Source organism: Oncorhynchus nerka, unplaced genomic scaffold (genome assembly GCF_034236695.1).
Source record: "Oncorhynchus nerka isolate Pitt River unplaced genomic scaffold, Oner_Uvic_2.0 unplaced_scaffold_1158, whole genome shotgun sequence".
In the NCBI taxonomy this organism is placed as follows: domain Eukaryota; kingdom Metazoa; phylum Chordata; class Actinopteri; order Salmoniformes; family Salmonidae; genus Oncorhynchus; species Oncorhynchus nerka.
The window spans coordinates 131,433-144,938 of NW_027040170.1; the positions used below are offsets into that span (position 1 = coordinate 131,433).

General features: G+C 41.4%; 1 protein-coding gene across 1 annotated transcript in view; it reads left to right on the forward strand.

Annotated features, from left to right (window-relative positions):
- Positions 1–1,433: 1,433 nt before the first annotated feature.
- LOC135559576 (NACHT, LRR and PYD domains-containing protein 12-like) overlaps positions 1,434–13,506 on the forward strand; it is a gene marked incomplete at its 3' end in the record, with an annotated part of 43,176 nt that continues 31,103 nt past the window's right edge. The window contains exons 1-7 of the mRNA XM_065016063.1: positions 1,434–1,528; positions 4,370–4,486; positions 5,550–5,666; positions 7,024–7,140; positions 7,406–7,490; positions 7,621–7,843; positions 10,884–12,648. Of these exons, the coding sequence (XP_064872135.1) occupies positions 1,446–1,528; positions 4,370–4,486; positions 5,550–5,666; positions 7,024–7,140; positions 7,406–7,490; positions 7,621–7,843; positions 10,884–12,648 (2,507 nt within the window). The remainder of the gene's footprint in view (positions 1,529–4,369; positions 4,487–5,549; positions 5,667–7,023; positions 7,141–7,405; positions 7,491–7,620; positions 7,844–10,883; positions 12,649–13,506) is intronic.

A 13,506-nucleotide genomic window follows, 5' to 3' on the forward strand; every position in this document is an offset into this window, starting at 1 on the left:
TACATAATATAACATATCACTAACAATCCACTACTATACATTATAACCTAGTCTACTTTACATAATATAACATCTACATATCACTAACAACCCACTACTATACATTATAACCTAGTCTATTACATAATATAACATCTACATATCATTAACAACCCACTACTATACATTATAACCTAGTCTACTTTACATAATATAACATCTGCATATCACTAACAACCCACTACTATACATTATAACCTAGTCTACTTTACATAATATAACATCTAAATATCACTAACAACCCACTACTATACATTATAACCTAGTCTACTTTACATAATATAACATATCACTAACAACCCACTACTATACATTATAACCTAGTCTACTTTACATAATATAACATCTACATATCACTAACAACCCACTACTATACATTATAACCTAGTCTACTTTACATAATATAACATATCACTAACAACCCACTACTATACATTATAACCTAGTCTACTTTACATAATATAACATATCACTTACTACTAAATTATAACCTAGTCTACTTTACATAATATAACATCTACATATCACTAACAACCCACTACTATACATTATATCCTAGTCTACTTTACATAATATAACATCTACATATCACTAACAACCCACTACTATACATTATAACCTAGTCTACTTTACATAATATAACATATCACTAACAATCCACTACTAGCCTACTTTACATATGAAACCTTTCTGAATGGATCAATGATTTCCCCCTCAAATCAATCATGTCCGTTTTAGCCCTTCTGTCTACATTCTCAGATACATTTATAAAATAACAGATTGAAAGACAATAAATAGCCTGTTTTTGATTAATCCAAATAATTGTGAGACATGGCCTTGTGTTTCTGTACTGTCTAGAACTACCTTAACAAACAGTGACTTATTATTATTATTATTATTATTATTATTATTATTATGTACTGTCTATAACTACCTTAACAAACAGTGACTTATTATTATTATTATTATTATTGTTGCTGTACTGTCTATAACTACCTTAACAAACAGTGACTTATTAAATTATTATTGTTGCTGTACTGTCTATAACTACCTTAACAAACAGTGACTTATTATTATTATTATTATTATTATTATTATTATTGTTGCTGTACTGTCTATAACTACCTTAACAAACAGTGACTTATTATTATTATTATTATTGTTGCTGTACTGTCTATAACTACCTTAACAAACAGTGACTTATTATTATTACAGACAGTTACCATGGAGATGAAATGTCACAACTACGTTTTCATGTGATGCATTAAATCATCTGATTGTTTCTGTGTCTGTTAGTAAATGTTTTATAAGAGAAAATTAATAAATGATAACATTTGACATTAAATAATTACTGTGTTAACCACAAACAACATTTTGGATCTCTGTTTAGGGGTCGGTGGTCTAAAATGAGTCTCTCTGGGGAGAGAGAGGAGGGGGGCCCTGCCTCTAAAATGAGTCTCTCTGGGGAACATGACACCAAAGCTGAGAGGTGAGATGACAATTTTTGATATCATTATTATGAGTTTATTTCCTAAATGTCCAAAATGTTCACATTTTTTAATTTTTTTTATCAGAAATGGTTGCTATGGGTACCTTCAATATTACTGTTCTCATATTTTTAACTAAAATATATATATATATATATATATATAGGGTTCTCAATCCGTGGTCTGTGGAGGTACCGCAGGGGTTCTCAATGCGTGGTCTGGGGAGGTACTGCAGGGGTTCTCAATGCGGGGTCTGTTGAGGTACTGCAGGGGTTCTCAATGCGGGGTCTGGGGAGGTACTGCAGGGGTTCTCAATCCGGGGTCTGTGGAGGTACTGCAGGGGTTCTCAATGCGGGGTCTGTTGAGGTACTGCAGGGGTTCTCAATCCGGGGTCTGTGGAGGTACTGCAGGGGTTCTCAATGCGGGGTCTGTTGAGGTACTGCAGGGGTTCTCAATCCGGGGTCTGTGGAGGTACTGCAGGGGTTCTCAATCCGGGGTCTGTTGAGGTACTGCAGGGGTTCTCAATCCGGTGTCTGTGGAGGTACTGCAGGGGTTCTCAATCCGGGGTCTGTGGAGGTACTGCAGGGGTTCTCAATCCGGGGTCTGTGGAGGTACTGCAGGGGTTCTCAATCCGGTGTCTGTGGAGGTACTGCAGGGGTTCTCAATCCGGGCTCTGTGGAGGTACTGCAGGGGTTCTCAATCCGGGGTCTGTGGAGGTACTGCAGGGGTTCTCAATCCGGGGTCTGTGGAGGTACTGCAGGGGTTCTCAATCCGGGGTCGGCAGTGGTACTGCAGGGGTTCTCAATCCGGGGTCTGTGGAGGTACTGCAGGGGTTCTCAATCCGGGGTCTGGGGAGGTACTGCAGGTGTTCTCAATCCGGGGTCTGTGGAGGTACTGCAGGGGTTCTCAATCCGGGGTCTGTGGAGGTACTGGAGGGTTTCTCAATCCGGGGTCTGTGGAGGTACTGCAGGGGTTCTCAATCCGGGGTCTGGGGAGGTACTGCAGGTGTTCTCAATCCAGGGTCTGGGGAGGTACTGCAGGTGTTCTCAATCCAGGGTCTGTGGAGGTACTGCAGGAGTTCTCAATCCGGTGTCTGTGGAGGTACTGCAGGGGTTCCAGGGCACCCTGACTGTACTCGTTGCAATGTAAGACATTTGATAGAATTTTCACATGACACGACAACTTTGCCTACTCTTAACTATTGCCTAATATAATATATATCAAACATTATTTTTAACTACTACAAAGCAATTACATGTGGCGCACGGACCACTGACTCACTGCATTATTCTATAGTATTATCAAGACACCTGCTGTTAACTCTTAACTACTTAGGACAGCTCACCAGGTGTCCTAAATATCTGCTGACTAGGTGGGACTAGAGACTTCATAAATAGCTTTAATTTATACCCATAAGTGTAAAATGTCTTTATTCTCAGCACTTATACGACCAATTTTCTCCTCTGAGACACTTTGGCCATATGGACCCAGATCTCAACATATTGTTTTAAAAAAAACGTAGAATGTTTGTTTTACATTATAATAAAAAATTAATATTACTAATGTAACCCACTGTAAAGACTGGGTTCAGTTGATTGTGTTGCACTGCTCATGTCCCCGTACAGAACTGTCCGCGTCCCCGTACAGAACTGTCCACGTCCCCGTCCAGAACTGTCCTCGTCCCCGACCAGAACTGTCCGCTTCCCCGTACAGAACTGCCCGCGTCCCGTTACAGAACTGTCCGCATCCCCGTCCAGAACTGTCCTCGTCCCCGTCCAGAACTGTCCACGTCCCCGTCCAGAACTGTCCTCGTCCCCGTCCAGAACTGTCCACGTCCCCGTACAGAACTGTCCGCGTCCCCGTACAGAACTGTCCGCGTCCCCGTACAGAACTTTCCGCGTCCCCGTACAGAACTGTCCGCCTCCCCGTTCGGTGTGGCGCCAAGCATATTGTCCGGTTACGCGCAGAGTGGACTGAGGTGATCTTGGGGCATAATGACGGAGTTTGTTACAGTGTTGAGACACCGAAGTTTATTGTTCAATTGGCTTTTTTCTTTACGGTCAGGGACAGTATGAGTGTAGCCAGATCCTTTTCACTCTCTATCCTTGTTTCGTTTTGTGGTTCACCGGATTCATCATCATCATCGAGAGGAGGGACAGACGAACGACCTGCTAGCTAATCGTTACAGCTCGGTAAGTTAGCTAGCTACTCTACCAGCAGCATCCTAGTTATCCTAGCTAGTCGGTACAGCTCGGTAAGCTAGCTAGCTACACTACCAGCAGCATCCTAGTTACCATAGCTACCACTACATCATCACCGGCTGTCTGCATTTCTTGTGGACCGATGGAGCTCCCCGGTTGTTTCTTCCACCTGTTAAATCCCGGTGACGGATGCTGGCTACCTCTGTCCGGTTCTCCTCTCTTCACTAAATGGACGGTAACTTTAGTGTTTAATCCCTCTGTGTCCAAGGACCGAACTTTTGAATATTATTTTCAGGGCGCCTCAATAGCAGGTATTGTGAGTAAAGTTCGCGCTGCAAGTTCTCATTGGTTTATAGAAGCAGGTACCCACGTGCCATCTCCTCATTGGTTTATAGAAGCAGGTACCCACGTGCCATCTCCTCATTGGTTTATAGAAGCAGGTACCCACGTGCCATCTCCTCATTTAGCAAAAAAATATGAACATAACTTAACATAAACATAACTTCTTTTAACAATAAAAGCTAATTTACGAACATTTCTGAAAATGGATGTATAGCTTTTTGGAATGAAACTCTTCTTATGTTTCCCCATCTGAGCTCAGAATAGATGAGAGATGTAATGTTTGTCTCTGTTGTGTTGAAGACCAATCAAGCAGGAGAGACCAGCCTCCCCTGTTCCCAGCTGTGTGTCCATGAAGAGTAACCAGTCTATGGGTCTACCTGAGGTGTTTAGAGAGGGAGACTTTTCTACTGAACAAAGGTAAGAAGAACTCATGGGTCCTGGTCAGTGAGTTAAACAACACTGTCTCTAGTCATTTCTCCTCCCATTTTCCCATTTATTGTTGTTGTTTTCATAATCAATATGCTAATCCTTTTGTCCATTTTCATAGTCCTAAAACAATATTAAACAAACACAACATACCCTCTGTGTGTGTGTATGTGTGTGTGTCTGTATCTGAACTCCCTGAATGAGGAGATGTAATCTCTATCCTGATTGCCTAGCCACTTATACCCCTACCTACATGTACATATTATCTCCATTATCATTATTACTCAACTGTCAAATGTATCATTTGTACAGTTCTTTATGAAACTGTGTAAAATCTGGCAGTACTACTGATTTCTCTGAGAGTGAGGCAGATATATATATAGTATTACTGTGTAAAACCTAGCAGTACTACTGATTTCTCTGAGAGTGAGGCAGATATATATTATTACTGTGTAAAACCTAGCAGTACTACTGATTTCTCTGAGAGTGAAGCAGATATATATTATTACTGTATAAAACCTAGCAGTACTACTGATTTCACTGAGAGTGAGACAGATATATATTATTACTGTGTAAAACCTAGCAGTACTACTGATTTCTCTGAGAGTGAGGCAGATATATATTATTACTGTGTAAAACCTAGCAGTACTACTGATTTCTCTGAGAGTGAGGCAGATATATATTATTACTGTGTAAAACCTAGCAGTACTACTGATTTCTCTGAGAGTGAGGCAGATATATATTATTACTGTGTAAAACCTAGCAGTACTACTGATTTCTCTGAGAGTGAGGCGGATATATAGCATTTAGCAAAATAAACATGATTATTTTTCTCTCTGAAATGAAACATCAAGTGAAAGACATTGAACAAATACACGTCTGTCATTGAACGAACAAATGTAATGATTAGATGGTGAAAAAAAACATCTCATTCATAATTTCTATAAACAATAAAAGCTCATTTACGAACATTTCTGAAAAGTGACATATAGCGTTTTGGAATCTGAGCTCAGAGTAGATGAGAGATGTAATGTTTGTCTCTGTTGTGTTGAAGACCAATCAAGCAGGAGAGACCAGCCTCCCCTGTACCCAGCTGTGTGTCCATGAAGAGTAACCGGTCTATGGAACTTCCTATATTCTTTCGAGAGGGAGACTTTTCTACTGAACAAAGGTAAGAAGAACTCATGGGTCATGGTCAGTGAGTTAAACAACACTGTCTCTAGTCATTTCTTTCTCCCATTTTCCCATTTATTGTTGTTGTTTTCATAATCCATATGCTAATCCTTTTGTCCATTTTCATAGTCCTAAAACAATATTAAACAAACACAACATTCCCTCCCTGTGTGTGTGTGTGTTTGTGTGTGTGTGTGTGTGTGTGTGAGTGTGAGCTCCCTGGATGTGGAGATGTAAACTCTATCCAGATTGCGTAGTCACTTTTACCCCTACCTACATGTACATATTACCTCAATTATAGTCTCATTATTACCTCAACTACCTGGTACCCTGCACATTGACTCAGTTCTGGTACTCCTTATAGTATCATTATTACCTCAACTACCTGGTACCCTGCACATTGACTCAGTACTGGTTCTCCTTATAGTCTCATTATTCGAGTCAACGAGCGTCTAGAAGTCAGTTCTATTTGTGACGCAGTTCGCGCTGCATCTCCTCATTGGTTTATAGAAGCATGTACCCACGTGCCATCTCCTCATTGGTTTATAGAAGCAGGTACCCACGTGCCCTCTCCTCATTGGTTTATAGAAGCAGGTACCCACGTGCCATCTCCTCATTGGTTTATAGAAGCAGGTACCCACGTGCCATCTCCTCATTGGTTTATAGAAGCAGGGTGCCATCCTCATTGGTTTATAGAAGCAGGTGCCATCTCCTCATTGGTTTTTATAGAAGCAGGTACCCACGTGCCATCTCCTCATTGGTTTATAGAAGCAGGTACCCACGTGCCATCTCCTCATTGGTTTATAGAAGCAGGTACCCACGTGCCATCTCCTCATTGGTTTATAGAAGCAGGTACCCACGTGCCATCTCCTCATTGGTTTATAGAAGCAGGTACCCACGTGCCATCTCCTCATTGGTTTATAGAAGCAGGTACCCACGTGCCATCTCCTCATTGGTTTATAGAAGCAGGTACCCACGTGCCATCTCCTCATTGGTATATAGAAGCAGGTACCCACGTGCCACCTCCTCATTGGTTTATAGAAGCAGGTACCCACGTGCCATCTCCTCATTGGTTTATAGAAGCAGGTACCCACGTGCCATCTCCTCCTTGGTTTATAGAAGCAGGTACCCACGTGCCATCTCCTCATTGGTTTATAGAAGCTGGTACCCACGTGCCATCTCCTCATTTAGCAAAAAAACATAACTTAACCTAAACATAACTTCTTTAAACAATAAAAGCTAATTTACGAACATTTCTGAAAATGGATAAATAGCTTTTTGGAATGAAACTCTTGTTTCCCCATCTGTGCTCAGAGTAGATGAGAGATGTAATGTTTGTCTCTGTTGTGTTGAAGTCCAATCAAGCAGGAGAGACCAGCCTCCCCTGTACCCAGCTGTGTGTCCATGAAGAATGACTGGTCTATGGAACCTCCTATAGTGTTTAGAGAGGGAGACTTTTCTACTGAACAAAGGTAAGAAGAACTCATGTGTCATGGTCAGTGAGTTAAACAACACTGTCTCTAGTCATTTCTCCTCTCCCATTTTCCCATTTATTGTTGTTGTTTTCATAATCCATAGGCTAATCATTTTGTCTATTTTCATAGTCCTAAAACAAAATTAAACAAACACAACATTCCCTCCCTCCCTGTGTGTGTGTGTGTGTGTATGTGAGTTTGTGTGTGTGTGTGTGTGTGTACTCCCTGGATGAGGAGATGTAATCTCATGTTTTGTCCACAGAAACCAACAGGAGAGATCAGAGTCAGAGATTCTCAGTGGTCAGTCTTCCCAGAGTCATCAAACAGACCTGGACTCCATATTCAGTGTATGTGGTCCTGTTATGGACATTTGTTTTTGTTTACCTCAAGTAAAGTTGATCTGTCAATCATTCATTAATGTGTTAATGAGAAAGCATTTTATTCTCTTGCTTAACTCATTTACTTAATTTATTCCAGATGCTTGAAGAGAAAATTATGACATTTGTGAAGAACGAGCTGAAGATATTCAAGAGGATTCTTAGTCCAGAACTCCCAGAAGGCTTTGAGAGTCAGAAGCAGGAAGTGGTGGATGCTGAAGATGAGCAGCAGGAGAGCAGTGCCAGAGAGGGGGCTCTGAAGATCACACTGCACATCCTGAGGAAAATGAACCAGAAGGAGCTTGCTGACACACTGGAGGAATGTAAGATCTGTCTGACTCAAGTTGTAGCAGCCTTAACTAGAGGTCGACCGATTATGATTTTTCAACGCAGATACCGATACCGATTATTGGACGACCAAAAAAGCCAAAAAAGCACATTTTTTAAAAATGTGTTTGTAATAATGACAATTACAACTGAATGAACACATTATATTTATTTGTAATAATGACAATTACAACAATACTGAATGAACACTTATTTTAACTCAATATAATACATCAATAAAATCAATTTAGCCTGAAACAAATAATGAAACATGTTCAATTTGGTTCAAATAATGCAAAAACAAAGTGTTGGAGAAGAAAGTAAAAGTGCAATATGTGCCCTGTAAGAAAGCTAACGTTTAAGGTCCTTGCTCAGAACATGAGAACATATGAAAGCTGATGGTTCCTTTTAACATGAGTCTTCAATATTCCCAGGTAAGAAGTTTTAGGTTGTAGTTATTATAGGAATTATAGGACTATTTCCCTCTATACCATTTGTATTTCATTAACCTTTGACTATTGGATGTTCTTATAGTCACTTTAGTATTGCCAGTGTAACAGTATAGCTTCCGTCCCTCTCCTCGCTCCTCCCTGGGCTCGAACCAGGAACACAACGACAACAGCCACCCCGAAGCAGCGTTTCCCATGCAGAGCAAGGGAAACAACCACTCCAAGGCTCAAAGCGAGTTACGTTTGAAACGCTATTAGCGTGCGCTAACTAGCTAGCCATTTCACTTCGGTTACACCAGCCTCATCTCGGGAGTTGATTGGCTTGAAGTCATAAACAGCGCAATGCTTGATGCTTGTATGCTCAGTCAGATTATATATATTATCTAGCAGGACAAGCTAGATAATATCTAGTAATATCATCAACCATGTGTAGTTAAATACGAGAGGCAGGCAGGTCGTTATTGCTTTGGACTAGTTAACCTGGAGGTTGCAAGATTGGATCCCCCGAGCTGACTAGGAAAATCTGTCATTCTGCCCCTGAACGAGGCAGTTAACCCACTGTTCCTAGGCCAGTTAACCCACTGTTCCTAGACCAGTTAACCCACTGTTCCTAGACCAGTTAACCCACTGTTCCTAGACCAGTTAACCCACTGTTCCTAGACCAGTTAACCCACTGTTCCTAGGCCAGTTAACCCACTGTTCCTAGACCAGTTAACCCACTGTTCCTAGGCCAGTTAACCCACTGTTCCTAGACCAGTTAACCCACTGTTCCTAGACCAGTTAACCCACTGTTCCTAGACCAGTTAACCCACTGTTCCTAGACCAGTTAACCCACTGTTCCTAGGCCAGTTAACCCACCTTTCCTAGACCAGTTAACCCACTGTTCCTAGGCCAGTTAACCCACTGTTGCTAGACCAGTTAACCCACTGTTCCTAGACCAGTTAACCACTGTTCCTAGACCAGTTAACCCACTGTTCCTAGACCAGTTAACCCACTGTTCCTAGAACAGTTAACCCACTGTTCCTAGACCAGTTAACCCACTGTTCCTAGACCAGTTAACCACTGTTTAACCCCACTGTTCCTAGACCAGTTAACCCACTGTTCCTAGACCAGTTAACCCACTGTTCCTAGACCAGTTAACCACTGTTCCTAGACCAGTTAACCCACTGTTCCTAGACCAGTTAACCCACTGTTCCTAGACCAGTTAACCCACTGTTCCTAGACCAGTTAAGTTAAGTTAACCCACTGTTCCTAGACCAGTTAACCCACTGTTCCTAGACCAGTTAACCCACTGTTCCTAGACCAGTTAACCCACTGTTCCTAGACCAGTTAACCCACTGTTCCTAGACCAGTTAACCCACTGTTCCTAGACCAGTTAACCCACTGTTCCTAGACCAGTTAACCCACTGTTCCTAGACCAGTTAACCACTGTTCCTAGACCAGTTAACCCACTGTTCCTAGACCAGTTAACCCACTGTTCCTAGACCAGTTAACCCACTGTTCCTAGACCAGTTAACCCACTGTTCCTAGGCCAGTTAACCACTGTTCCTATGCCAGTTAACCACTGTTCCTATGCCAGTTAACCACTGTTCCTAGGCCAGTTAACCACTGTGTCCTAGACCAATTAACCATTGGTACTGTTCCTAGACCAGTTAGTTAAATAAAGGTGTACAAAAATAAACTGTAAAATCGGTGTCCAAAAATTCCGATTTCCGATTGTTATGAAAACTTGAAATCGTCCCTAATTAATCGGCCATTCCGATTAATCGGTCGACCTCTAGCCTTAACACAACACCTAGTGACCTCATCAAGTAGCAGCAGGGATGTGTTGTGGTGATTAATTTAGAGAGAGAGACAACATTAATAATACCATCAATAAATATGTTTGTAATGCATTATGACAACATTTACACATTTATACAGTCAGCTAAGAGAATAAATTATCATAATTAAAATCTGTTACGGGAATTAATATGTTTTAATACCCAATTAAATTAAACACTCTGTCCACTCCTAAGAATTTGTAAGACTCTTATTTGCATAAAATGGACAGAGACCAGTCTCAAAACCAATCAGTAGTGTTTATTCTCGAGAGAACTGAACATGAAACTATTTACAACAGGTTATAAACTGAAAATGACGTCATTAGTTTTCGAACTGTCCCGTCTCTTCTCCACCCGGTACAATGGCTGTATAGTTATAGTACAGTATAGTTCTAGTACTGTATAGTTCTAGTACAGTATAGTTCTCCCACCACTTTAGATAATTTATGACCGAGCCAAGGTCTTCCTGTGTAGATCAGCATTCTACCCAGTCTGACGATAAGTTCATTCGTTTTTACCAAGGAACAGACAGTCATTGTTCTAATTCTTGATTATATTTACACACATTATATTCAGTACTAGGATTAAAAAGAAAATTCATACATCTATACAGTAACATAATAGTATTCTGATGAGTCAGTCCTGATTGAAATGTATACATAATTAGTCATTATTGATTAAAAAAAACTTTATAACAGTCCTACAATACTGTAGACATTAAAACAGACGTAATATTAATATCCTCTGTGGTATTTCTTATTCAGATGAGCTTGCTGTGATTTGCCAACGTGAACTCAAATCTAATCTAAAGAAGAAGTTTCAATGTGTATTTGAGGGGATCGCTAAACAAGGAAACCCAACACTTCTCAATAAGATCTACACAGAGCTCTACATCACAGAGGGTGGAACAGGAGAGGTCAATAATGAACATGAGCTGAGACAGATTGAGACAACACCCAGGAAACAAGCAAGACCAGAGACTGCAATCAAATGTAACGACATCTTCAAACCCTTAACTGGACAAGATAAACCTATCAGAACTGTGCTGACAAAGGGAGTCGCTGGCATTGGAAAAACAGTCTCTGTGCAGAAGTTCATTCTGGACTGGGCTGAAGGAAATGCAAATCAGGATGTCCAATTTGTGTTTTCATTCCCTTTCCGGGAGCTGAATTTGATGAAAGGGGACAAACACACTTTCATTAAACTTCTCAATCACTTCTCAATGGAAACCAAAGAATCAAGAATCTCCAACTACGACAAGTACAAAGTTCTGTTCATCTTTGATGGTCTGGATGAGTGCCGACTGCCCCTAGACTTCCAGAAGAACAAGATCTGTTGGGACGTCACAGAGTCAACCTCAGTGGATGTTCTGCTGACAAATCTCATTAAGGGAAATCTGCTTCCCTCTGCTCTCCTCTGGATAACTACCCGACCTGCAGCAGCCAATAAGATCCCTTCAGGGTGTGTTGACCAGGTGACAGAGGTACGAGGGTTCAATGACCCACAGAAGGAGGAGTACTTCAGGAAGAGATTCAGTGATGAGGACCTGGCCAGCAGAATCATCTCACACATAAAGACATCAAGGAGCCTCCACATCATGTGCCACATTCCAGTCTTCTGTTGGATTTCTGCAACAGTCCTTGAACACATGCTGAAACATAAGAGAGAAGAGATGCCCAAGACTCTGACTGAGATGTACACACACCTTGTGGTGTTTCATACCAAACAGAAGAATGAAAAGTATCTTGGGAAAGAAGAGACAGGTCCACACAGGAATAAAGAGAGCATTCTGTCACTGGGAAAACTGGCTTTTCAACAGCTTGTGAAGGGCAATCTGATTTTCTATGAAGAAGAACTGAAAGAGGCTTGCATTGATGTCAATGAAGCCTCAGTGTACTCAGGATTGTGCACACAGCTCTTTAAAGAGGAATGTGGGCTGTACCAGGACAAGGTGTACTGCTTTGTTCATCTGAGCATTCAGGAGTTTCTGGCTGCTGTATATGTGTTCCTCTCTTTCATCAACAACAATGAGAATCTAATGGACAAACTGCAAACAAAAGACGAGTCTGAAGTTACTGTCTACAAGAGTGCTGTGGATAAAGCCTTACAAAGTGAGACGGGAAACCTGGACCTTTTCCTCCGCTTCCTTCTGGGCCTCTCACTGGAGTCCAATGAGAAGCACTTACGAGGTCTACTGACAAAGACAAGAAGCAGCTCACAGAGCCATGAAGAAACAGTCAAGTACATCAAGAAGAAGATCAGGGAGAATCCCTCTCCAGAGAGGAGCATCAATCTGTTCCACTGTCTGAATGAACTGAATGACCATTCTCTAGTGGAGGAGATCCAAAGCTTCCTGAGCTCAGGAAGTCTCTCAGAACCCAACCTGTCACCTGCACAGTGGTCAGCTCTGGTCTTTGTGTTGCTGACTTCAGAAAAGGAGCTGGATGTGTTTGACCTGAAGAAATACTCCAGATCAGAGGAAGGTCTTCTGAGGCTGCTGCCAGTGGTCAAAGCCTCCAGAGCTGTTCTGTGAGTAAATAAAATGACATTTAAGAACTAATCATCAGGAAGAAATGTTCAGTTTAGAGTAAAAATGTGTTATTGTTACGAATCCCTTTTGGCCCGACAGTCTAGGGGGGATGGTAATGAGACCCGTAACATACCTCATGCAAATTATTATTGTGACAAAGTAAAAGTGTGCACGAAATAACCACGACAACAGAAATCTACCGTCAAACTCTAGGTTTATTTATAAACACACGGTAATGGGGGGAGCAGGAAAAGGGGCTGAGCTGGACCCAAGGAAAGAAACAATAAGCATCCAAAACACCCCTAAGCTAGGCTAGCCTACTTTAACAACAGCTAACTAACTAACCAAAATTACAGTGGGTGGTCCGCCCAGTTCTAACTAGTGTATTTAACAAAGTTTACCTACGGGTAGTGTATGCCCATGGGCGACTTGTCTTGGTTTCCCCTTTTCCCACCAGCAAACAAACAAACACCATAACCCAAAAACAATACTCACAGGTGATGACAAAGTGCTATGGAGGTGCTTAAACAAAAGAGAGGTTAAGACACAAAGCGAGAGTGAAACACAGAGACCTACAGACATGGCATTTACAGAGAGATTGAGCTAGAGCTTGAGCTAGAGATTGCTCTCTAGAACAAACAAATGATGGGGTTTTTAAACCATGGGGAAGGAACTGTGATAGGATAGGAAGTAGGAGGAGGTGTGTCTTCTGATTGATGATTGATTGTTGACTGATTGGGGAGTGATGGTTTTCACCTGTGAGGGGAGAAGGAGAGAAAAGAAACACACACAGGATACACACACACACAGGATAACTGTATCCGTAACAGTAATACTATGTATATAATATATTGAAA